General features: G+C 47.6%; 1 protein-coding gene across 8 annotated transcripts in view; it reads right to left on the bottom strand.

The window, feature by feature from the left end:
• The window catches only part of ryk (inactive tyrosine-protein kinase RYK), a 117,704-nt gene that overhangs the window by 1,417 nt on the left and 89,749 nt on the right, over nucleotides 1-26,538 (bottom strand). For 4 of the 8 annotated variants that reach the window (XM_090236453.1, XM_090236451.1, XM_090236455.1 and 1 more), the window contains 4 exons: nucleotides 12,860-12,969; nucleotides 10,623-10,782; nucleotides 4,867-5,003; nucleotides 1-183 (listed from right to left, as the gene is read on the bottom strand). The exon at nucleotides 1-183 is cut by the window's left edge and continues 1,417 nt beyond it. In XM_090236453.1, the coding sequence (XP_090092579.1) occupies nucleotides 72-183; nucleotides 4,867-5,003; nucleotides 10,623-10,782; nucleotides 12,860-12,969 (519 nt within the window). In that variant the 3' untranslated portion in view covers nucleotides 1-71. The other 4 variants (XR_016496376.1, XR_016496375.1, XM_090236456.1 and 1 more) reach the window with 4 other exon arrangements.

Below are 26,538 nucleotides of genomic sequence, written 5' to 3'. Positions count from 1 at the left end.
TATTCCTCGTTGTGATTAGTGCTGTCCAGTAACTCCCGGGCCTGGTCCGTACAGAAGCCTGGGGCTAGATTTTACACGTATGCCCCCAACGCTGCATGAAACTCAGTCAGACACTGGACCAGCTGCTGGAACTTAGGCCTCTCCTCTGGATCCAGGGCCCAGCAACACGCCATCACTGCAAACCTACAGACAGACAGAGAATTAGCTGGGTCAGCGAGTGAACCTTCACAAGCCATTTAGGCTCTCATATTGCAACGTGTACCTTGACTCAAACCCCATAAGGACGGCCAAATATGCTCTAAATAGCACAGCATGTACAGAAAAAAAAAAGTCCCATTCCCATGTCCCGAGGCTATTCAGCACTTGGGTCATCAGAGAAACCAACATCACTGTAGCACACTATCAGTCCTGCATCCCTCCATGTCACCTTCAGTCTTCCCCTTCCTACGCCTTCTATTTGGTGGACACTTTCCAATTCAACAGTCTTTCTGAAGGAAACGTGTGCAGCGGCTCCCCCCAACAACAATCTGATTAGCTTTTCCTCGACTTCCTGTCGGCGGCCGCTCATCCAACTGTAAATCATGGAGTGTTGAAGTGATGAACGTCCCAAATGGCACCCTATTCCCTATATAGTGCACTACTTTAGACCAGGACCCTATGGCACCCTATTCCCTATATAGTGCACTACTTTTGAACAGAGCCCATCTAGTCTTGTAGTGGACATAGGTTCTTTCCTCAATTCCTTGCATTCTCATCTACTTCTAAAAATGAAATGCATTGGTGGAAAAGGTCAGAGGGAAGGGACCTTGGTCAAAAGTGCACTATATAGGGAGTAGGGTGCCATTTGGGATTCTGACACAGAAGCCCGTTATGTCTCTTTGTGATTCCTGGCCAGCTCATCCACAGCAGTAGAAAGTCACGCTCCAGCTCCCTGACAGGCTCAGGATGTGGATAAGACTCAGTCTGTAATGAATGACGGTGAGAGACAGCCGCCTAGCCGCCACCGCCTAGCATTTTAATATTTGTAGCTACTTTAAGTAAATACCTTGTAGTAAACTAAATCCAATCGAGAATCTGTGGAATCTGTGGAAAGAACTGAAAACTGCTGTTACAAATGCTCTCCATCCAACCTCACTGAGCTCGAGCTGTTTTGCAAGGAGGAATGGGAAAAAATGTCAGTCTCTCGATGTGCAAAACTGATAGAGACATACCCCAAGCGACTTACAACTGTAATCGCAGCAAAAGGTGGTGCTACAAAGTATTAACTTAAGGGGGCTGAATAATTTTGCACGCCCAATTTTTCAGTTTTTGATTTGTTAAAAAAGTTTGAAATATCCAATAAATGTCGTTCCACTTCATGATTGTGTCCCACTTGTTGTTGATTCTTCACAAAAAAATACAGTTTTATATCTTTATGTTTGAAGCCTGAAATGTGGCAAAAGGTCGCAAAGTTCAAGGGGGCCGAATACTTTCGCAAGGCACTGTATATATATATATATATATATATATATATATATATATATATATATATATATATATATATATATATATATATATATATATATATATATATATATATATATATATATATATATATATATATATATATACCTACCTACCTACCTACCTACAGTGGGGCAAAAAAGTGTTTAATCAGCCACCAATTGTGCAAGTTCTCCCAACTATGACAGACAAAATGAGGGGAGAAAAATCCAGAAAATCACATTGTAGGATTTTTAATGAATTTATTTGCAAATGATGGTGGAAAATAAGTATTTGGTCACCTACAAACAAGCAAGATTTCTGGCTCTCACAGACCTGTAACTTCTTTAAGAGGCTCCTCTGTCCTCCACTCGTTACCTGTATTAATGGCACCTGTTTGAACTTGTTATCAGTATAAAAAAGACACCTGTCCACAACCTCAAACAGTCACACTCCAAACTCCACTATGGCCAAGACCAAAGAACTGTCAATGGACACCAGAAACAAAATTGTAGACCTCCACCAGGCTGGGAAGACTGAATCTGCAATAGGTAAGCAGCTTGGTTTGAAGAAATCAACTGTGGGAGCAATTATTATGAAATGGAAGACATACAAGACCACTGATAATCTCCCTCGATCTGGGGCTCCACGCAAGATCTCACCCCGTGGGGTCAAAATGATCACAAGAACGGTGAGCAAAAATCCCAGAACCACATGGGGGGACCTAGTGAATGACCTGCAGAGAGCTGGGACCAAAGTAACAAAGCCTACCATCAGTAACATACTACGCCGCCAGGGACTCAAATCCTGCAGTGCCAGACATGTCCCCCTGCTTAAGCCAGTACATGTCCAGGCCCGTCTGAAGTTTGCTAGAGAGCATTTGGATGATCCAGAAGATTGGGAGAATGTCATATGGTCAGATGAAACCAAAATATAACTTTTTGGTAAAAACTCAACTTGTCGTGTTTGGAGGACAAAATATGCTGAGTTGCATCCAAAGAACACCATACCTACTGTGAAGCATGGGGTGGAAACATCATGCTTTGGGGCTGTTTTTCTGCAAAGGGACCAGGACGACTGATCCGTGTAAAGGAATGAATGAATGGGGCCATGTATCGTGAGATTTTGAGTGAAAACCTCCTTCCATCAGCAAGGGCATTGAAGATGAAACGTGGCTGGGTCTTTCAGCATGACAATGATCCCAAACACACCGCCCGGGAAACAAAGGAGTGGCTTCGTAAGAAGCATTTCAAGGTCCTGGAGTGGCCTAGCCAGTCTCCAGATCTGAACCCCATAGAAAAGATTTGGAGGGAGTTGAAAGTCCGTGTTGCCCAGCAACAGCCCCAAAACATCACTGCTCTAGAGGAGATCTGCATGGAGGAATGGGCCAAAATACCAGCAACAGTGTGTGAAAACCTTGTGAAGACTTACAGAAAACATTTGACCTCTGTCATTGCCAAAAAGGGTATTTAACAAAATATTGAGATAAATAAGTATTTGGTCAATAACAAAAGTTTTCCACCATAATTTGCAAATAAATTCATTAAAAATCCTACAATGTGATTTTCTGGATTTTTTTTCTCATTTTGTCTGTCATAGTTGAAGTGTACCTATGATGAAAATTACAGGCCTCATCTTTTTAAGTGGGAGAACTTGCACAATTGGTGGCTGATTAAACACTTTTTTGCCCCACTGTAGGTATATATATGTATATATACACAGGTATGCACGTCAGCTTTGACATCGGTTTTGCGAATTGCAGTTTTAACTAGACATTGGGCCGATGCTGCCGGTCGTCCGATTCCAATATATGCTCACCGATATATCGTGCATATTTTGAATAGAAATGGAATGGTTCATTGGATCAGCCTAAAACTTTGCACATACACTGCTGCCATCTAGTGGCCATTGTGGCATTTCTCTTGCATTTCAAAGATGGTACAAAAAAAAAAAGTATTTTCTTCTACCAGATCTAATGTGTTATATTCTCCTACATTCATTTCACATTTCCACGAACTTCAAAGTGTTTCCTTTCAAATGGTATCAGAAATATGCATATCCTTGCTTCAGGTCCTGAGCTACAGGCAGTTAGATTTGGGTATGCCATATTTGGCAAAAATATTTAAAATAGTGGTGGATCCTTAGGTTTTAGCTGCACTAGAATTCTTAAAAAGGCTGCTAAAATTTAAAATATCGTTTATCGGTGTTGTTGGCGAGGAAAATATTGGATATCAGTATCGGTGTTTTTGGCGAGGAAAACATTGGATATCGGTATCGGCCCTAACGACTCCAGACACTGCGTGTACACATGCTGATCCAGAGGCAGAACGGTTCTTCCTTCAGACATGCATGCCCATCAACTTTGTTCATTCGCTTGTTAATGTTCAAACTCACCAAACATTATATAGGTAGGAGCTACCAAATGTATTTATAACTTTAGGAGCTGGATTGCATATCTTTGAGCACATTAGCATGTTTAGCTTGCAGCCTCCATGGAAACTCTCTATTACTTGTGGTAATTCTGTTAACATTGTGGTAAGACGCACAATGGGCTTTTTTGTGTTTCTTTGGCACGCCCTTGTGAACTAAGCCGGTAATACCGTAAATCCCGGGATGAGAGAAGGACGGTATGGACGATATAAACATCTGGCTACCGCCGAACCCTAGTGTGTGAGGCGTCCGGCTGAAGTTGAACTCACCCATTTAGCTGTCTCCCCCTCTGGAGGGTCCAATAGTCAAACCCCCCCCCCCCCCCCTCTGGAGGGTCCTATAGTCAACAACCCCCCCCCCCCCCCCCCCCTCTGGAGGGTCCTAGAGTCAACCCCACCCCTCTGGAGGGTCCTAGAGTGAACTTTCCATGCTGGACAGTACGTGTGCTTATGTTGATAACGGAGAAGAGAACATGCCATGAGAAGCCATATCTAACTGCTGTTCAATGTTCTGAAGGGAAGCCCTACAGTTAACGGAAAAGCTGGAGATTCAAACTGCCAGACAATTCTCATTAGGTACCGTTTACAGAAAACACTTAAAACCAATAAAACTATAGAATTGTCAATTAAAATAACTGATGATCAAACTCAATTAAGACATAACTCATAATTCATCAGGACAGTTGATTGGCTGTGCTATTGTACTTACAGTTCATCAGGACAGTTGATTGGCTGTGCTATTGTACTTACAGTTCATCAGGACAGTTGATTGGCTGTGCTATTGTACTTACAGTTCATCAGGACAGTTGATTGGCTGTGCTATTGTACTTACAGTTCATCAGGACAGTTGATTGGCTGTGCTATTGTACTTACAGTTCATCAGGACAGTTGATTGGATGTGCTATTGTACTTACAGTTCATCAGGACAGTTGATTGGATGTGCTATTGTACTTACAGTTCATCAGGACAGTTGATTGGCTGTGCTATTCTATATCCGTCCTTCAGATAGGCTGCCATCTCGAAAGGGTCGATGTCCACGTAGGGCGTCTGTCCCAAGGTCATCAACTCCCACAGGGTCACACCAAACGCCCACTGAGGAACAGGGACAAGGTTAAAGGTCAAGGGTTAGAGGTCCGGGTTAGACAACAAGGTCATCAACTCCCACAGGGTCACACCAAACGCCCACTGAGGAACAGGGACAAGGTTAAAGGTCAAGGGTTAGACAACAAGATCATCAACTCCCACAGGGTCACACCAAACGCCCACTGAGGAACAGGGACAAGGTTAAAGGTCAAGGGTTAGAGGTCAGATCACAAGGCAGAACGGCCCAAAGGAATGAGAGTCTTCTCTCGTTCTATAAATTGTATTTATTTCAGACGGACAGCTTTTGATATGACCAACAAGACAGGTTGACAGACACACACACTAAAATAACATCGAGGACGAATAAAGGAACGTTTGTGTTCAATCTCTTGACCTTGAGGTTGTCTCTGCGTAGCATTAGCTACATGCAGGCTAAAACAACACAACATGTGACAGATGGGGGTTTAATCAGGGAAACCTTCAGGAACAACGCTCACTGTTATGTTCAAGAAATGTGTTAAATTAAGGCCAAGGTCTGTCAGTGTGAGATCGGTGTCAGGGAAGGTTGTGTTCGGTTCAGCCAATGGCTGAACGAAGCATTCCACTGACACAATGCAAGGAAATTTAGCTGAAAATGTACACCCAACACAGTTCCTACAAGTTTTGATAAGGGCTTGAAAGCTGGACCACATGGTGCTTGAGAACAGCCATTTATCAGAACCATTTTTAGGTAGTGTCTGCAACTCCCAAACAAACTGAATCCAACTTTAGCTTTTTAATCCACTTCCTATTTCCAAAGAACAGAACATGATAAGATTATTCATACAGACTAACTATATATATATATATATATATAGGTTTTAGCTGCACTATATATATATATATATATAAAAAACAACATGATTTAGGTTTTGGAACCAAGTCAACGATTCAATCATCAGTCATCACCAGAAGATTAGCCAGTGTTCTACAAAGACAATATAGCAACACGAACCGGAAGCTATTCAGACTTGATTCACAATGGGAGTTGAACACGAACCGGAAGCTATTCAGACTTGATTCACAATGAGAGTTGAACACGAACCAGAAGCTATTCAGACTTGATTCACAATGAGAGTTGAACACGAACCAGAAGCTATTCAGACTTGATTCACAATGAGAGTTGAACACGAACCAGAAGCTATTCAGACTTGATTCACAATGAGAGTTGAACACGAACCAGAAGCTATTCAGACTTGATTCACAATGAGAGTTGAACACGAACCAAAAGCTATTCAGACTTGATTCACAATGAGAGTTGAACACGAACCAGAAGCTATTCAGACTTGATTCACAATGAGAGTTGAACACGAACCAGAAGCTATTCAGACTTGATTCACAATGAGAGTTGAACACGAACCAGAAGCTATTCAGACTTGATTCACAATGAGAGTTGAACACGAACCAGAGGCTATTCAGACTTGATTCACAATGGGAGTTGAACACGAACCAGAAGCTATTCAGACTTGATTCACAATGAGAGTTGAACACGAACCAGAAGCTATTCAGACTTGATTCACAATGAGAGTTGAACACGAACCAGAGGCTATTCAGACTTGATTCACAATGGGAGTTGAACACGAACCAGAAGCTATTCAGACTTGATTCACAATGGGAGATGAACACGAACCAGAAGGTTCACACATTGACATCAATGAAAGCTTTAGGAGAAAGTCTGAGTCTGAAAATCATTCTTGCCATTAGGATCCCTGGAGTCATCAAGCCCTGACTGGGTGACTACGGTTCATTAACAGTAAGTGTGGGGCTGACTGGCTGGGTGTGTGTGCGTGTGGCTGACTGGCTGGGTGTGTGTGCGTGTGGCAGGGGTGAGGGAGGCAGGGGTGAGGAGGGGGGGAGGCAGGGGTGAGGAGGGGGGAGGCAGGGGTGAGGAGGGGGGGAGGCAGGGGTGAGGAGGGGGAGGGAGTGAGGGAGGGGTGAGGACTGGGTGAGGACTGGGAGGGAGGGGTGAGGACTGGGTGAGGACTGGGAGGGAGGGAGGCAGGCAGGGGTGAGGAGGAGGGAGGGAGGCAGGCAGGGGTGAGGAGGAGGGAGGGAGGCAGGCAGGGGTGAGGAGGAGGGAGGGAGGCAGGCAGGGGTGAGGAGGAGGGAGGGAGGCAGGCAGGGGTGAGGAGGAGGGAGGGAGGCAGGCAGGGGTGAGGAGGAGGGAGGGAGGCAGGCAGGGGTGAGGAGGAGGGAGGGAGGCAGTCAGGGGTGAGGAGGAGGGAGGGAGGCAGGCAGGGGTGAGGAGGAGGGAGGGAGGCAGGCAGGGGTGAGGAGGAGGGAGGGAGGCAGGCAGGGGTGAGGAGGAGGGAGGGAGGGAGGCAGGGGTGAGGAGGAGGGAGGGAGGCAGGCAGGGGTGAGGAGGGAGGGAGGGAGGCAGGGGTGAGGAGGGAGGGAGGGAGGCAGGGGTGAGGAGGCAGGGGGGGGTGAGGAGAGAGGGAGGGGTGAGGAGAGAGGGAGGGGTGAGGAGGGGTGAGGAGAGAGGGTGAGGAGGGGTGAGGAGAGAGGGAGGGGTGAGGAGGGGTGAGGAGGGAGGGGTGAGGAGGGAGGGGTGAGGACTGGGAGCAGTAGAGCCTCATCAGGAAGGAAGAGGTCCGGTATGAGGGAAATCAGGCTGTCTGGTGGAGAGGAGAGGAGAGACCAGAATGAGAGGAGAGGAGAGACCAGAATGAGAGGAGAGGAGAGACCAGAATGAGAGGAGAGACCAGAATGAGAGGAGAGACCAGAATGAGAGGAGAGAACATAATGAGAGGAGAGGATAGAACAGAATGAGAGGAGAGGAGAGGAGAGAACAGAATGAGAGGAGAGGAGAGAACAGAATGAGAGGAGAGGAGAGAACAGAATGAGAGGAGAGGAGAGAACAGATTGAGAGGAGAGGAGAGAACAGATTGAGAGGAGAGGAGAGAACAGATTGAGAGGAGAGGAGAGAACAGAATGAGAGGAGAGAACAGAATGAGAGGAGAGAACAGAATGAGAGGAGAGGAGAGACCAGAATGAGAGGAGAGAACAGATTAAGAGGAGAGGAGAGAACAGAATGAGAGGAGAGGAGAGAACAGAATGAGAGGAAAGGAGAGAACAGAATAGAATGAGAGAGGAGAGAACAGATTGAGAGGAGAGGAGAGAACAGAATGAGAGGAGAGAACAGAATGAGAGGAGAGAACAGAATGAGAGGAGAGGAGAGAACAGAATAGAATGAGAGAGGAGAGAACAGATTGAGAGGAGAGAACAGAATGAGAGGAGAGAACAGAATGAGAGGAGAGAACAGAATGAGAGGAGAGGAGAGAACAGATTGAGAGGAGAGGAGAGAACAGAATGAGAGGAGAGGAGAGAACAGAATGAGAGGAGAGGAGAGAACAGAATGAGAGGAGAGGAGAGAACAGAATGAGAGGAAAGGAGAGAACAGAATGAGAGGAGAGAACAGAATGAGAGGAGAGAACAGAATGAGAGGAGAGAACAGGAGGAGAGGAGAGAACAGGAGGAGAGGAGAGAACAGAATGAGAGGAGAGAACAGAATGAGAGGAGAGAACAGAATGAGAGGAGAGAACAGAATGAGAGGAGAGAACAGAATGAGAGGAGAGAACAGAATGAGAGGAGAGAACAGAATGAGAGGAGAGAACAGAATGAGAGGAGAGAACAGAATGAGAGGAGAGAACAGAATGAGAGGAGCGAACAGAATGAGAGGAGAGGAGAGAACAGAATGAGAGGAAAAGAGAGAACAGAATGAGAGGAGAGAACAGAATGAGAGGAGAGGAGAGAACAGAATGAGAGGAGAGGAGAGAACAGAATGAGAGGAGAGGAGAGAACAGAATGAGAGGAGAGGAGAGAACAGAATGAGAGGAGAGGAGAGAACAGATTGAGAGGAGAGGAGAGAACAGAATGAGAGGAGAGATCAGAATGAGAGGAGAGAACAGAATGAGAGGAGAGAACAGAATGAGAGGAGAGGAGAGAACAGAATGAGAGGAGAGAACAGAATGAGAGGAGAGAACAGAATGAGAGGAGAGAACAGAATGAGAGGAGAGAACAGAATGAGAGGAGAGAACAGAATGAGAGGAGAGGAGAGAACAGAATGAGAGGAGAGGAGAGAACAGAATGAGAGGAGAGAACAGAATGAGAGGAAAGGAGAGAACAGAATGAGAGGAGAGAACGAGAGGAGAGAACAGAATGAGAGGAGAGGAGAGAACAGAATGAGAGGAGAGGAGAGAACAGAATGAGAGGAAAGGAGAGAACAGAATGAGAGGAAAGGAGAGAACAGAATGAGAGGAGAGGACAGAATGAGAGGAGAGGAGAGAATGAGAGGAGAGAACAGAATGAGAGGAGAGGAGAGAACAGAATGAGAGGAGAGAACAGAATGAGAGGAAAGGAGAGAACAGAATGAGAGGAGAGAACGAGAGGAGAGAACAGAATGAGAGGAGAGGAGAGAACAGAATGAGAGGAGAGGAGAGAACAGAATGAGAGGAAAGGAGAGAACAGAATGAGAGGAGAGGACAGAATGAGAGGAGAGGAGAGAATGAGAGGAGAGAACAGAATGAGAGGAGAGGAGAGAACAGAATGAGAGGAGAGAACAGAATGAGAGGAAAGGAGAGAACAGAATGAGAGGAGAGAACAGAATGAGAGGAGAGAACAGAATGAGAGGAGAGAACAGAATGAGAGGAGAGAACAGAATGAGAGGAGAGAACAGAATGAGAGGAGAGAACAGAATGAGAGGAGAGGAGAGAACAGATTGAGAGGATAGGAGAGACCAGAATGAGAGGAGAGGAGAGACCAGAATGAGAGGAGACCAGAATGAGAGGAGAGACCAGAATGAGAGGAGAGACCAGAATGAGAGGAGAGGAGAGACCAGAATGAGAGGAGAGGAGAGACCAGAATGAGAGGAGAGGAGAGACCAGAATGAGAGGAGAGGAGAGACCAGAATGAGAGGAGAGGAGAGACCAGAATGAGAGGAGAGGAGAGAACAGAATGAGAGGAGAGGAGAGAACAGAATGAGAGGAGAGGAGAGAACAGAATGAGAGGAGAGGAGAGAATGAGAGGAGAGAACAGAATAGAATGAGAGGAGAGGAGAGAACAGAATGAGAGGAGAGGAGAGAACAGAATGAGAGGAGAGGAGAGAATGAGAGGAGAGAACAGAATAGAATGAGAGGAGAGGAGAGAACAGAATGAGAGGAAAGGAGCGCTCCATGGAGGACTTCCTGCCTGTCTACAGCGTCTCCTCTCACCTCCTACCGCAGCTGAGCGTGTGTGTAACTGTGTGTCTGTAACGTGTGTGTAAAGTGTAAGTGTGTGTGTGTAACGTGTAAGTGTGTGTGTGTAACGTGTAAGTGTGTGTGTGTAACGTGTAAGTGTGTGTGTGTAACGTGTAATGTGTAAGTGTGTGTGTGTGTGTGTGTAACGTGTCAGTGTGTGTGTGTGTGTAACGTGTCAGTGTGTGTGTGTGTAACGTGTCAGTGTGTGTGTGTGTAACGTGTCAGTGTGTGTGTGTGTAACGTGTCAGTGTGTGTGTGTGTAACATGTCAGTGTGTGTGTGTGTAACGTGTAAGTGTGTGTGTGTGTAAGTGTGTGTGTGTGTAAGTGTGTGTGTGTGTGTGTTCTCACCACATCACTAGCGCTAGAGAAGTCATGGTTGAGCAGGCTCTCCAGGGCCATCCAGCGGACCGGTCTGTTCTCGTTGTCTCCCAGACAGTGGTAGTCCATAGGGAACAGGTCTCTGGACAGGGCGTTGTCACAGATCTTCACCTGCATGCTGTCGTCAATACTGTCAGAGGAAGAGAGGGAGAGGACAGGGTCACGGGGAGGAGAGGACAGGGTCACGGGGAGGAGAGGACAGGGTCACGGGGAGGAGAGGACAGGGTCACGGGGAGGAGAGGACAGGGTCACGGGGGGGAGAGGACAGGGTCACGGGGGGGAGAGGACAGGGTCACAGGGGGAGAGGACAGGGTCACAGAGAGGAGAGAACAGAATGAGAGGAAAGGAGAGAACAGAATGAGAGGAGAGGAGGGGGGGGGTAGAGGACAGGGTCACAGAGGAGGGGGGGGTAGAGGACAGGGTCACAGAGGAGGGGGGGGTAGAGGACAGGGTCACAGAGGAGGGGGGGGTAGAGGACAGGGTCACAGAGGAGGGGGGGGTAGAGGACAGGGTCACAGGGGGGGGGGGGTAGAGGACAGGGTCACAGGGGGGGGGGTAGAGGACAGGGTCACAGAGGAGGGGGGGGTAGAGGACAGGGTCACAGAGGAGGGGGGGTAGAGGACAGGGTCACAGAGGAGGGGGGGTAGAGGACAGGGTCACAGAGAGGGGAAAAGTATTAAAAAGATACGCTACAGTCACAAGACGCAGGCCTCCTAATTGTCCCTAGAATTTCTAAGCAAACAGCTGGAGGCAGGGCTTTCTCCTATAGAGCTCCATTTATATGGAATGGTCTGCCGACCCATGTGAGAGACGCAAACTCGGTCTCAACCTTTAAGTCTTTACTGAAGACTCATCTGTTCAGTAGGTCCTATGATTGCGTGTAGTCTGGCCCAGGAGTGGGAAGGTGAACGGAAAGGCTCTGGAGCAACGAACCGCCCTTGCTGTCTCTGCCTGGCCGGTTCACCCCTCTCCACTGGGATTCTCTGCCTCTAACCCTATTACAGAGGCTGAGTCACTGGCTTACTGGTGCTCTTTCATCCCTAGGAGGGGTGCGTCGCTTGAGTGGGTTGAGTCACTGACATTATCTTCCTGTCTGGGTTGGCGCCTCCCCTTGGGTTCGTGCCATGGTGGAAATCTTTGTTGGCATCCTTGTCTCAGGATGGTAAGTTGGTGGTTGAAGATATCCCTTCCTGTTTGGCCCTTTCCTGACCCCTCCTGTCTCAGCCTCCAGTATTTATGCTGCAGTAGTTTGTGTCGGGGGGCTAGGGTCAGTCTGTTATATCTGGAGTATTTCTCCTGTCTTATCCGGTGTCTTGTGTGAATTTAAATATGCTCTCTCTAATTCTCTTTCTCTCTCTCCGAGAACCTGAGCCGTAGGACCTTGCCTCAGGACTACCTGACATGATGACTCCTTGCTGTCCCCAGTCCACCTGACTGTGCTGCTGCTCCAGTTTCAACTGTTCTGCCTTATTATTATTTGACCATGCTAGTCATTTATTAACATTTGAACATCTTGGCCATGTTCTGTTATAATCTCCACCCGGCACAGCCAGAAGAGGACTGGCCACCCCACATAGCCTGGTTCCTCTCTAGGTTTCTTCCTAGGTTTTGGCCTTTCTAGGGAGTTTTTCATAGCCACCGTGCTTCTACACCTGCATTGCTTGCTGTTTGGGGTTTTAGTCTGGGTTTCTGTACAGCACTTTGAGATATCAGCTGATGTACGAAGGGCTTTATAAATACATTTGATTGATTGAATGATTGATTGAATGATTGATTGATCAATCAGATTTTTTTTTAGCAGAAATTCCTTCTGGAACGTGAACTTTCATGTGCCTTAACAAACTTGTATACTATCTTTAAATACGAATAAAATTGTTAAAATGACGAGCCTTGTTGGGTTAAGCCACAGAAAAAGCCAGCAGTCGTCCCACTAGAGATAATGAGTGGGCTGGACCTGCCGAGAGAAGAGTTTAGATTTGGTCTGCCATACAGAAGGCTTCTGTCTATGTTGGTAATCCTGTCGAATGCGGCTTTAAAAAAAAGTATTGTGTTGAGGAGCTGCATAACTGTCCACTATCTGGAGGATCACGTTTTGAAAATCAGTGGAATTCGAGTCTGATACCTAAAGAGATGGAGAAAACACCTGTCTCCAGATTATTGCCCAAAAGTATTAGCAGTTGAGCTGAGCAGGGTGATAAGATACTCACACACAGTTCCTGGCGGCCAGGTCTTTGTGGATGACCTCTCTCCTGGCCAGGTAGCTCATCCCACATGCGATCTGGATCGCCATGTGGACCAAGTCCTGCTGAGAGACTGCCTAGAAAGACAGGAAGAGAAACTAAACATGAGAGTGAAGGGGGAGAAAGAGAGCACAACAGAGTGAGAGAGAGAGAGAGAGAGAGAGAGAGAGAGAGAGAGAGAGAGGGGAAGAGAGCACAGAGTGAGAGAGAGGGGGGGGAGAGAGCACAGAGAGAGAGAGAGAGAGGGGGGGGGGAAGAGAGCACAACAGAGAGAGAGAGAGAGAGAGAGATAGAGAGAGAGGGGGGGGAAGAGAACACACAGAGAGAGAGAGAGAGAGAGAGAGAGAGGGCACAACAGAGAGGGTGGGAAGAGAGCACAACAGAGAGAGGGGGGGAAGAGAGAGGGGGGGAAGAAAACACAACAGAGAGAGGGGGGAAGAGAGAGGGGGGGAAGAAAGCACAACAGAGAGAGGGTGGGAAGAGAGCACAACAGAGGGGGGGGGGGGGGGAAGAGAGCACAACAGAGAGAGGGGGGGAAGAGAGAGGGGGGGAAGAAAACACAACAGAGAGAGGGGGGAAGAGAGAGGGAGGGAAGAAAGCACAACAGAGAGAGGGTGGGAAGAGAGCACAACAGAGAGAGGGGGGGAAGAGAGCACAACAGAGAGAGGGGGGGAAGAGAGCACAACAGAGAGAGGGGGGGAAGAGAGCACAACAGAGGGGGGGGGGAAGAGAGCACAACAGAGAGAGGGGGGGAAGAGAGCACAACAGAGAGAGGGGGGGAAGAGAGCACAACAGAGAGGGGGGGGGAAGAGAGGGGGGGAAGAGAGAGGGGGGAAGAAAGCACAACAGAGAGAGGGGGGGAAGAAAACACAACAGAGAGAGGGGGGAAGAAAGCACAACAGAGAGAGGGGGGGAAGAAAGCACAACAGAGAGAGGGGGGGAAGAAAGCACAACAGAGAGAGGGGGGGAAGAAAGCACAACAGAGAGAGGGGGGGAAGAAAGCACAAGAGAGAGAGGGGGGGGGGGAAGAAAGCACAACAGAGAGAAGGAGGGGGGGGGGCGATCTGGATCGCCATGTGGACCAAGTCCTGCTGAGAGACTGCCTAGAAAGACAGGAAGAGAAACTAAACATGAGAGTGAAGGGGGAGAAAGAGAGCACAACAGAGTGAGAGAGAGAGAGAGAGAGAGAGAGAGAGAGAGAGAGAGAGAGAGAGAGAGAGAGAGAGAGAGAGAGAGAGAGGGGAAGAGAGCACAGAGAGAGAGAGGGGGGGAGAGAGCACAGAGAGAGAGAGAGAGAGAGAGGGGGGGGGGAAGAGAGCACAACAGAGAGAGAGAGAGAGAGAGAGATAGAGAGAGGGGGGGGAAGAGAGCACAGAGAGAGAGAGAGAGAGAGAGAGGGCACAACAGAGAGGGTGGGAAGAGAGCACAACAGAGAGAGGGGGGGAAGAGAGAGGGGGGGAAGAAAACACAACAGAGAGAGGGGGGAAGAGAGAGGGGGGGAAGAAAGCACAACAGAGAGAGGGTGGGAAGAGAGCACAACAGAGGGGGGGGGGGGGGAAGAGAGCACAACAGAGAGAGGGGGGAAGAGAGAGGGGGGGAAGAAAACACAACAGAGAGAGGGGGGAAGAGAGAGGGAGGGAAGAAAGCACAACAGAGAGAGGGTGGGAAGAGAGCACAACAGAGGGGGGGGGGAAGAGAGCACAACAGAGAGAGGGGGGGAAGAGAGCACAACAGAGAGAGGGGGGGAAGAGAGCACAACAGAGAGGGGGGGGAAGAGAGGGGGGAAGAGAGAGGGGGGAAGAAAGCACAACAGAGAGAGGGGGGGAAGAAAACACAACAGAGAGAGGGGGGAAGAAAGCACAACAGAGAGAGGGGGGGAAGAAAGCACAACAGAGAGAGGGGGGGAAGAAAGCACAACAGAGAGAGGGGGGGAAGAAAGCACAACAGAGAGAGGGGGGGAAGAAAGCACAAGAGAGAGAGGGGGGGGGGGAAGAAAGCACAACAGAGAGAAGGAGGGTGGGGGGGGGGGGGGGGGGGGTGGATATTCAGAGAAGTAGCCTGGTTGGTGATGTTTACCATTTCACCAATGAGATAAAACATGATAATGGCTTGCATCACTGTAGTAGGACATATGACAGGCACTTATCAGATTCCACAAGATAATGACTGTATTACCACTAGGAAACTAGTATTGTAACTATTACGTTTCACAGACAGGACAGAGGGCCAAATAGTCTGTGCAGGAGAAAAATGATTTGTTTGGTTTTTGAGGGCCCCAAGAGACAGGCCTGAAGGACCCCTGATTAATACAGACACAGAGGCTGCATCCCAAAAGGACCATAGGGCTCTGATAGTGCAATACAAAGCTAGTAGGTAGTCATTTGGAACACACTGAAAGTAGAAGACAATCTAGTGAGACACGAGGAACCATAAGTTTGCTTCAGTACCATCCTGTTATCTGTCTAATTAGCCCAGATGGCTTGATTTCTGAGCTGAGATCATGAAGCTAATCACTGTGGCTTAGCCTAGCGGGATGTACATTAACAGCATATCATGATGCTAATCACTGTGGCTTAGCCTAGCGGGATGTACATAAACAGCATATCATGACGCTAATCACTGTGGCTTAGCCTAGCGGGATGTACATAAACAGCATATCATGATGCTAATCACTGTGGCTTAGCCTAGCGGGATGTACATAAACAGCATATCATGATGCTAATCACTGTGGCTTAGCCTAGCGGGATGTACATAAACAGCATATCATGATGCTAATCACTGTGGCTTAGCCTAGCCGGATGTACATAAACATCTTGTGTTTAAAATGGAAAGGTGACAGAGAACTAGCCGATGGATGACATGCTGTGTGAACCAAAGAGAGAAGAGGATGGATGACATGCTGTGTGAACCAGAGAGAGAGAAGAGGATGTATGATATGCTGTGTGAGCTGAATAGAGAGAGAAGAGGATGGATGACATGCTGTGTGAACCAGAGAGAGAGAAGAGGATGGATGACATGCTGTGTGAACCAGAGAGAGAGAAGAGGATGTATGATATGCTGTGTGAGCCGAATAGAGAGAGAAGAGGATGGATGACATGCTGTGTGAACAAAACAGAGAGAGAGAAGAGGATGGATGACATGCTGTGTGAACCAAACAGAGAGAGAGAAGAGGATGGATGACATGCTGTGTGAACCAAACAGAGAGAGAGAAGAGGATGGATGACATGCTGTGTGAACCAAAGAGAGAGAGAAGAGGATGGATGACATGCTGTGTGAACCAAAGAGAGAGAGAAGAGGGTGGATGACATGCTGTGTGAACCAAAGAGAGAGAGAAGAGGGTGGATGACATGCTGTGTGACCCAGAGAGAGAAGAGGATGGATGACATGCTGTGTGACCCAGAGAGAGAGAAGAGGATGGATGACATGCTGTGTGACCCAGAGAGAGAGAAGAGGATGGATGACATGCTGTGTGAACCAGAGAGAGAGAAGAGGATGGATGACATGCTGTGTGACCCAGAGAGAGAGAAGAGGATGGATGACATGCTGTGTTACCCAGAGAGAGAGAGAAGAGGATGGATGACATGCTGTGTGACCCAGAGAGAGAGAAGAGGATGGATGACATGCTGTGTGAACCAGAGAGAGAAGAGGATGGATGACATGCTGTGTGAACCAGAGAGAGAAGAGGATGGATGACATGCTGTGTGAACCAGAGAAAGAAGAGGATGGATGACATGCTGTGTGAACCAGAGAGAGAGAAGAAGATGGATGACATGCTGTGTGAACCAGAGAGAGAAGAGGATGGATGACATGCTGTGTGAACCAAAGAGAGAGAGAGAAGAGGATGGATGACATGCTGTGTGAACCAAAGAGAGAGAGAGAAGAGGATGGATGACATGCTGTGTGAACCAAAGAGAGAGAGAGAAGATGGATGACATGCTGTGTGAACCAGAGAGAGAGAAGAGGATGGATGACATGCTGTGTGAACCAGAGAGAGAAGAGGATGGATGACATGCTGTGTGAACCAAAGAGAAAAGAGGATGGATGACATGCTGTGTGAACCAGAGAGAGAGAAGAGGATGTATGATATGCTGTGTGAGCCGAATAGAGAGAGAAGAGGATGGATGACATGCTGTGTGAACCAAACAGAGAGAGAGAAGAGGATGGATGACATGCTGTGTGAACCAAACAGAGAGAGAAGAGGATGGATGACATGCTGTGTGAACCAAAGAGAGAGAGAAGAGGATGGATGACATGCTGTGTGAACCAAAGAGAGAGAGAAGAGGGTGGATGACATGCTGTGTGAACCAAAGAGAGAGAGAAGAGGGTGGATGACATGCTGTGTGACCCAGAGAGAGAAGAGGGTGGATGACATGCTGTGTGACCCAGAGAGAGAAGAGGGTGGATGACATGCTGTGTGACCCAGAGAGAGAAGAGGGTGGATGACATGCTGTGTGACCCAGAGAGAGAGAAGAGGATGGATGACATGCTGTGTGACCCAGAGAGAGAGAAGAGGATGGATGACATGCTGTGTGACCCAGAGAGAGAGAAGAGGATGGATGACATGCTGTGTGAACCAGAGAGAGAAGAGGATGGATGACATGCTGTGTTACCCAGAGAGAGAGAGAAGAGGATGGATGACATGCTGTGTGACCCAGAGAGAGAGAAGAGGATGGATGACATGCTGTGTGACCCAGAGAGAGAGAAGAGGATGGATGACATGCTGTGTGAACCAAAGAGAGAGAGAGAAGAGGATGGATGACATGCTGTGTGAACCAAAGAGAGAAGAGGATGGATGACATGCTGTGTGAACCAGAGAGAGAAGAGGATGGATGACATGCTGTGTGAACCAGAGAGAGAAGAGGATGGATGACATGCTGTGTGAACCAGAGAGAGAAGAGGATGGATGACATGCTGTGTGAACCAGAGAGAGAAGAGGATGGATGACATGCTGTGTGAACCAGAGAAAGAAGAGGATGGATGACATGCTGTGTGAACCAGAGAGAGAGAAGAAGATGGATGACATGCTGTGTGAACCAGAGAGAGAAGAGGATGGATGACATGCTGTGTGAACCAAAGAGAGAGAGAGAAGAGGATGGATGACATGCTGTGTGAACCAAAGAGAGAGAGAGAAGATGGATGACATGCTGTGTGAACCAAAGAGAGAGAGAGAAGAGGATGGATGACATGCTGTGTGAACCAGAGAGAGAGAGAGAAGAGGATGGATGACATGCTGTGTGAACCAGAGAGAGAAGAGGATGGATGACATGCTGTGTGAACCAGAGAGAGAAGAGGATGGATGACATGCTGTGTGAACCAGAGAGAGAGAGAAGAGGATGGATGACATGCTGTGTGAACCAAAGAGAGAGAGAAGAGGATGGATGACATGCTGTGTGAACCAAAGAGAGAGAGAGAAGAGGATGGATGACATGCTGTGTGAACCAAAGAGAGAGAGAGAAGAGGATGGATGACATGCTGTGTGAACCAGAGAGAGAAGAAGATGGATGACATGCTGTGTGAACCAGAGAGAGAAGAGGATGGATGACATGCTGTGTGAACCAGAGAGAGAAGAGGATGGATGACATGCTGTGTGAACCAGAGAGAGAGAGAGGATGGATGACATGCTGTGTGAACCAAAGAGAGAGAGAGAAGAGGATGGATGACATGATGTGTGAACCAGAGAGAGAAGAGGATGGATGACATGCTGTGTGAACCAGAGAGAGAAGAGGATGGATGACATGCTGTGTGAACCAGAGAGAGATGAGGATGGATGATATGCTGTGTGAACCAGAGATAGAGAGAAGAGGATGGATGACATGCTGTGTGAACCAAAGAGAGAGAGAGAAGAGGATGGATGACATGCTGTGTGAACCAGAGAGAGAGAAGAAGATGGATGACATGCTGTGTGAACCAGAGAGAGAAGAGGATGGATGACATGCTGTGTGAACCAGAGAGAAAAGAGGATGGATGACATGCTGTGTGAACCAGAGAGAGAAGAGGATGGATGACATGCTGTGTGAACCAAAGAGAGAGAGAGAAGAGGATGGATGACATGCTGTGTGAACCAGAGAGAGAAGAGGATGGATGACATGCTGTGTGAACCAGAGAGAGACGAGGATGGATGACATGCTGTGTGAACCAGAGAGAGAAGAGGATGGATGACATGCTGTGTGAACCAGAGAGAAAAGAGGATGGATGACATGCTGTGTGAACCAGAGAGAGAAGAGGATGGATGACATGCTGTGTGAACCAAAGAGAGAGAGAGAAGAGGATGGATGACATGCTGTGTGAACCAGAGAGAGAAGAGGATGGATGACATGCTGTGTGAACCAGAGAGAGACGAGGATGGATGACATGCTGTGTGAACCAGAGAGAGAAGAGGATGGATGACATGCTGTGTGAACCAGAGAGAGAAGAGGATGGATGACATGCTGTGTGAACCAAAGAGAGAGAGAGAAGAGGATGGATTACATGCTGTGTGAACCAGAGAGAGAAGAAGATGGATGACATGCTGTGTGAACCAGAGAGAGAAGAGGATGGATGACATGCTGTGTGAACCAAAGAGAGAGAGAGAAGATGATGGATGACATGCTGTGTGAACCAGAGAGAGAAGAGGATGGATGACATGCTGTGTGAACCAAAGAGAGAAGAGGATGGATGACATGCTGTGTGAACCAAAGAGAGAAGAGGATGGATGACATGCTGTGTGAACCAAAGAGAGAGAGAGAAGAGGATGGATGACATGCTGTGTGAACCAAAGAGAGAGAGAGAAGAGGATGGATGACATGCTGTGTGAACCAGAGAGAGAGAAGAGGATGGATGACATGCTGTGTGAACCAGAGAGAGAAGAGGATGGATGACATGCTGTGTGAACCAAAGAGAGAGAGAGAAGAGGATGGATGACATGCTGTGTGAACCAAAGAGAGAGAGAGAAGAGGATGGATGACATGCTGTGTGAACCAAAGAGAGAGAGAGAAGAGGATGGATGACATGCTGTGTGAACCAAAGAGAGAGAGAAGAGGATGGATGACATGCTGTGTGAACCAGAGAGAGAGAGAAGAGGATGGATGACATGCTGTGTGAACCAAAGAGAGAAGAGGATGGATGACATGCTGTGTGAACCAGAGAGAGAAGAGGATGGATGACATGCTGTGTGAACCAGAGAGAGAAGAGGATGGATGACATGCTGTGTGAACCAGAGAGAGAAGAGGATGGATGACATGCTGTGTGAACCAGAGAGAGAAGAGGATGGATGACATGCTGTGTGAACCAGAGAGAGAAGAGGATGGGTGACATGCTGTGTGAACCAGAGAGAGAAGATGATGGATGACATGCTGTGTGAACCAGAGAGAGATGAGGATGGATGATATGCTGTGTGAACCAGAGAGATGAGGATGGATGATATGCTGTGTGAACCAGAGAGAGAGAGAAGAGGATGGATGACATGCTGTGTGAACCAGAGAGAGAGAAGAGGATGGATGACATGCTGTGTGAACCAAAGAGAGAAGAGGATGGATGACATGCTGTGTGAACCAGAGAGAGAGAAGAGGATGGATGACATGCTGTGTGAACCAAAGAGAGAGAGAGAAGAGGATGGATGACATGCTGTGTGAACCAAAGAGAGAGAGAGAAGAGGATGGATGACATGCTGTGTGAACCAGAGAGAGAGAAGAAGATGGATGACATGCTGTGTGAACCAGAGAGAGAAGAGGATGGATGACATGCTGTGTGAACCAAAGAGAGAGAGAGAAGAGGATGGATGACATTCTGTGTGAACCAAAGAGAGAGAGAGAGAAGAGGATGGATGACATGCTGTGTGAACCAAAGAGAGAGAGAGAAGAGGATGGATGACATGCTGTGTGAACCAGAGAGAGAGAAGAAGATGGATGACATGCTGTGTGAACCAGAGAGAGAAGAGGATGGATGACATGCTGTGTGAACCAGAGAGAGAAGAGGGTGGATGACATGCTGTGTGAACCAAAGAGAGAGAGAGAAGAGGATGGATGACATTCTGTGTGAACCAAAGAGAGAGAGAGAAGAGGATGGATGACATGCTGTGTGAACCAAAGAGAGAGAGAGAAGAGGATGGATGACATGCTGTGTGAACCAGAGAGAGAAAAGAGGATGGATGACATGCTGTGTGAACCAAAGAGAGAAGAGGATGGATGACATGCTGTGTGAACCAGAGAGAGAGAGAAGAGGATGGATGACATGCTGTGTGAACCAAAGAGAGAGAGAGAAGAGGATGGATGACAATCTGTGTGAACCAGAGAGAGAGAAGAAGATGGATGACATGCTGTGTGAACCAGAGCGAGAAGAGGATGGATGACATGCTGTGTGAACCAGAGAGAGAAGAGGATGGATGACATTCTGTGTGAACCAAAGAGAGAGAGAGAAGAGGATGGATGACATTCTGTGTGAACCAAAGAGAGAGAGAGAAGAGGATGGATGACATGCTGTGTGAACCAAAGAGAGAGAGAGAAGAGGATGGATGACATGCTGTGTGAACCAGAGAGAGAAAAGAGGATGGATGACATGCTGTGTGAACCAAAGAGAGAAGAGGATGGAGGACATGCTGTGTGAACCAGAGAGAGAAGAGGATGGATGACATGCTGTGTGAACCAGAGAGAGAAGAGGATGGATGACGCTGTGTGAACCAGAGAGAGATGAGGATGGATGACATGCTGTGTGAACCAGAGAGAGAAGAGGATGGATGACATGCTGTGTGAACCAGAGAGAGAAGAGGATGGATGACATGCTGTGTGAACCAAAGAGAGAGAGAGAAGAGGATGGATGACATGCTGTGTGAACCAAAGAGAGAGAGAGAAGAGGATGGATGACATGCTGTGTGAACCAAAGAGAGAGAGAGAGAAGAGGATGGATGACATGCTGTGTGAACCAGAGAGAGAAGAGGATGGATGACATGCTGTGTGAACCAAAGAGAGAAGAGGATGGATGACATGCTGTGTGAACCAGAGAGAAGAGGATGGATGACATGCTGTGTGAACCAGAGAGAGAAGAGGATGGATGACATGCTGTGTGAACCAGAGAGAGAAGAGGATGGATGACATGCTGTGTGAACCAGAGAGAGAAGAGGATGGATGACATGCTGTGTGAACCAGAGAGAGATGAGGATGGATGACATGCTGTGTGAACCAAAGAGAGAAGAGGATGGATGACATGCTGTGTGAACCAGAGGGAAGAGGATGGATGACATGCTGTGTGAACCAGAGAGAGAAGAGGATGGATGACATGCTGTGTGAACCAGAGAGAGAAGAGGATGGATGACATGCTGTGTGAACCAGAGAGAGATGAGGATGGATGACATGCTGTGTGAACCAGAGAGAGAAGAGGATGGATGACATGCTGTGTGAACCAGAGAGAGAAGAGGATGGATGACATGCTGTGCGAACCAGAGAGAGATGAGGATGGATGATATGCTGTGTGAACCAGAGAGAGATAGAAAAGGATGGATGACATGCTGTGTGAACCAGAGAGAGAGAAGAGGATGGATGACATGCTGTGTGAACCAGAGAGAGAGAGAGAGGATGGATGACATGCTGTGTGAACCAGAGAGAGAGAAGAAGATGGATGACATGCTGTGTGAACCAGAGAGAGAAGAGGATGGATGACATGCTGTGTGAACCAGAGAGAGAAGAGGATGGACGACATGCTGTGTGAACTAAAGAGAGAGAGAGAAGAGGATGGATGACATGCTGTGTGAACCAGAGAGAGAAAAGAGGATGGATGACATGCTGTGTGAGCCAGAGAGAGAGAAGAGGATGGATGACATGCTGTGTGAACCAAAGAGAGAAGAGGATGGATGACATGCTGTGTGAACCAGAGAGAGAGAGAAGAGGATGGATGACATGCTGTGTGAACCAAAGAGAGAGAGAGAAGAGGATGGATGACATGCTGTGTGAACCAGAGAGAGAGAAGAAGATGGATGACATGCTGTGTGAACCAAAGAGAGAAGAGGATGGATGACATGCTGTGTGAACCAGAGAGAGAGAGAAGAGGATGGATGACATGCTGTGTGAACCAAAGAGAGAGAGAGAAGAGGATGGATGACATGCTGTGTGAACCAAAGAGAGAGAGAGAAGAGGATGGATGACATGCTGTGTGAACCAGAGAGAGAGAAGAAGATGGATGACATGCTGTGTGAACCAAAGAGAGAAGAGGATGGATGACATGCTGTGTGAACCAGAGAGAGAGAGAAGAGGATGGATGACATGCTGTGTGAACCAAAGAGAGAGAGAGAAGAGGATGGATGACATGCTGTGTGAACCAAAGAGAGAGAGAGAAGAGGATGGATGACATTCTGTGTGAACCAAAGAGAGAGAGAGAAGAGGATGGATGACATGCTGTGTGAACCAAAGAGAGAGAGAGAAGAGGATGGATGACATGCTGTGTGAACCAGAGAGAGAAAAGAGGATGGATGACATGCTGTGTGAGCCAGAGAGAGAGAAGAGGATGGATGACATGCTGTGTGAACCAAAGAGAGAAGAGGATGGATGACATGCTGTGTGAACCAGAGAGAGAGAGAAGAGGATGGATGACATGCTGTGTGAACCAAAGAGAGAGAGAGAAGAGGATGGATGACATGCTGTGTGAACCAGAGAGAGAGAAGATGGATGACATGCTGTGTGAACCAGAGAGAGAAGAGGATGGATGACATGCTGTGTGAACCAAAGAGAGAGAGAGAAGAGGATGGATGACATTCTGTGTGAACCAAAGAGAGAGAGAGAAGAGGATGGATGACATGCTGTGTGAACCAAAGAGAGAGAGAGAAGAGGATGGATGACATGCTGTGTGAACCAGAGAGAGAGAAGAAGATGGATGACATGCTGTGTGAACCAGAGAGAGAAGAGGATGGATGACATGCTGTGTGAACCAGAGAGAGAAGAGGATGGATGACATGCTGTGTGAACCAAAGAGAGAGAGAGAAGAGGATGGATGACATTCTGTGTGAACCAAAGAGAGAGAGAGAAGAGGATGGATGACATGCTGTGTGAACCAAAGAGAGAGAGAGAAGAGGATGGATGACATGCTGTGTGAACCAAAGAGAGAGAGAGAAGAGGATGGATGACATGCTGTGTGAACCAGAGAGAGAAGAGGATGGATGACATGCTGTGTGAACCAAAGAGAGAAGAGGATGGATGACATGCTGTGTGAACCAGAGAGAGGAGAGGATGGATGACATGCTGTGTGAACCAGAGAGAGAAGAGGATGGATGACATGCTGTGTGAACCAGAGAGAGATGAAGATGGATGACATGCTGTGTGAACCAGAGAGAGAAGAGGATGGATGACATGCTGTGTGAACCAGAGAGAGAAGAGGATGGATGACATGCTGTGTGAACCAGAGAGCGAAAAGAGGATGGATGACATGCTGTGTGACCCAGAGAGAGAAAATAGGATGGATGACATGCTGTGTGACCCAGAGAGAGAGAAGAGGATGGATGACATGCTGTGTGACCCAGAGAGAGAGAAGAGGATGGATGACATGCTGTGTGACCCAGAGAGAGAGAAGAGGATGGATGACATGCTGTGTGACCCAGAGAGAGAAGAGGATGGATGACACTGTGTGAACCAGAGAGAGAGAAGAGGATGGATGACATGCTGTGTGACCCAGAGAGAGAGAAGAGGATGGATGACATGCTGTGTGACCCAGAGAGAGAGAAGAGGATGGATGACATGCTGTGTGAACCAGAGAGAGATGAGGATGGATGATATGCTGTGTGAACCAGAGAGATGAGGATGGATGATATGCTGTGTGAACCAGAGAGAGAGAGAAGAGGATGGATGACATGCTGTGTGAACCAGAGAGAGAGAAGAGGATGGATGACATGCTGTGTGAACCAAAGAGAGAAGAGGATGGATGACATGCTGTGTGAACCAAAGAGAGAAGAGGATGGATGACATGCTGTGTGAGCCGATTCCCCTGAAGAGTGAAAGAGAGCACCTGATGTACACCATCAGGGTTTTAACATAACCCCGACATTGTGTCCCAAATTGCACACTATTCCCCATAGGGCCCTGGTCAAATGTAGTGCACTACATAGGGAATAGGGTGCCATCTCAGCCCGAGTCAGACACACTGCTGGGGTGAGATGCATTGTGGGCCAGGGGGCTGGTTCTGATGGACACAGTAGAGATTGCCAGCTGTCAAACACACACACACACACACGGAAGAGATTTACAGCTGTTTAATGTTCTGTGTCCTGATCTGTCAGCGTGACTCAACTCGTATTAAATTGGACCCTTTGTGTTAGGGAATAAGACACCAGCGCCTTGCAACATCGTAACGTGATTAAACCCAGAACACACATACATATATATCTATATAAATAAACACAAAACATTATAAACGGGGTTGTTGGAGCCTGAATGCTGATTAGCTGACAGCCGTTGTATCAGAAGGTATACCACAGGTATAACAAAACCTTTGTTTTCACTGCACTAATTACATTGGTACCAAGTTCATAATAACAATAAGGCACCTCTCTCTCTCTCTACACACACACAATAGCACGGTCAGATCCATATAGACACAGTAAAGGATTTTTTCCATATTTTGTTACAGCCTTATTCTAAAATGAATCAAATAAATTAAACATCTTTAGCAATCTACACACAATGCCCCATAATGACATCACAATGCCCCATAATGACATCACAATGCCCCATAAAGACATCACAATGCCCCATAATGACATCACAATGCCCCATAATGACATCACAATGCCCCATAATGACATCACAATACCCCATAATGACATCACAATGCCCCATAATGACATCACAATGCCCCATAATGACATCACAATGCCCCATAATGACAAAGCCAAAACAGGTTTAGAAATGTTTGCGAATGTATAAAAACAGAACTACTTTATTTACACCATTTACATAAGTATTCAGACCCTTTACTCAGAACTTTGTTGAAGCACCTTTGGCAGCGATTATAGCCTCGAGTCTTCTTGGGTATGACGCTACAAGCTTGGCACACCTGTATTTGGGGAGTTTCTCCCATTCCTCTCTGCAGATCCTCTCAAACTCTGTCAGGTTGCATGAGGAGCGTCGCTGTACAGCTATTGTCAGGTCTCTCCAGAGATGTTAGATCAGGTTGAAGTCCGGGCTCTGGCTGGGACACTCAAGGACATTCAGAGACTTCTTCCGAAGCCACTCGTACATTGTCCACTCCTGGCTGTGTGTTTAGGGTCATTGTCCTGTTGGAAGGTGAACCTTCACCCCAGTCTGAGGTCCTGAGCAGGTTTTCGTCAAGGATCTCTCTGAACTTTGCTCAGTTCATCTTTCCCTCGATCCTGACTAGTCTCCCAGTCCCTGCCGCTGAAAAACATCCCCACAGCATGATGCTGCCACCACCATGCTTCACCATAGGGATGGAGCCAGGTTTCCTCCAGACGTGACACTTGGCATTCAGGCCAAAGAGTTCAATCTTGGTTTCATCAGACCAGAGAATCTTGTTTCTCATAGTCCTTCAGGTGCCTTTTAGCAAACTCCATGCAGGCTGTTATTTGCATTTTACTGAGGAGTGGCTTCCGTCTGGCCACTCTACCATAAAAGCCTGATCAGTGGAGTGCTGCAGAGATGGTTGTCCTTCTGGAAGGTTCTCCAATCTCCACA

The sequence above is a fragment of the Oncorhynchus mykiss genome, chromosome 5 (genome assembly GCF_057628025.1).
Source record: "Oncorhynchus mykiss isolate SJ-2025 chromosome 5, ASM5762802v1, whole genome shotgun sequence".
In the NCBI taxonomy this organism is placed as follows: domain Eukaryota; kingdom Metazoa; phylum Chordata; class Actinopteri; order Salmoniformes; family Salmonidae; genus Oncorhynchus; species Oncorhynchus mykiss.
This window is presented reverse-complemented; position numbering and strand designations above follow the sequence as displayed.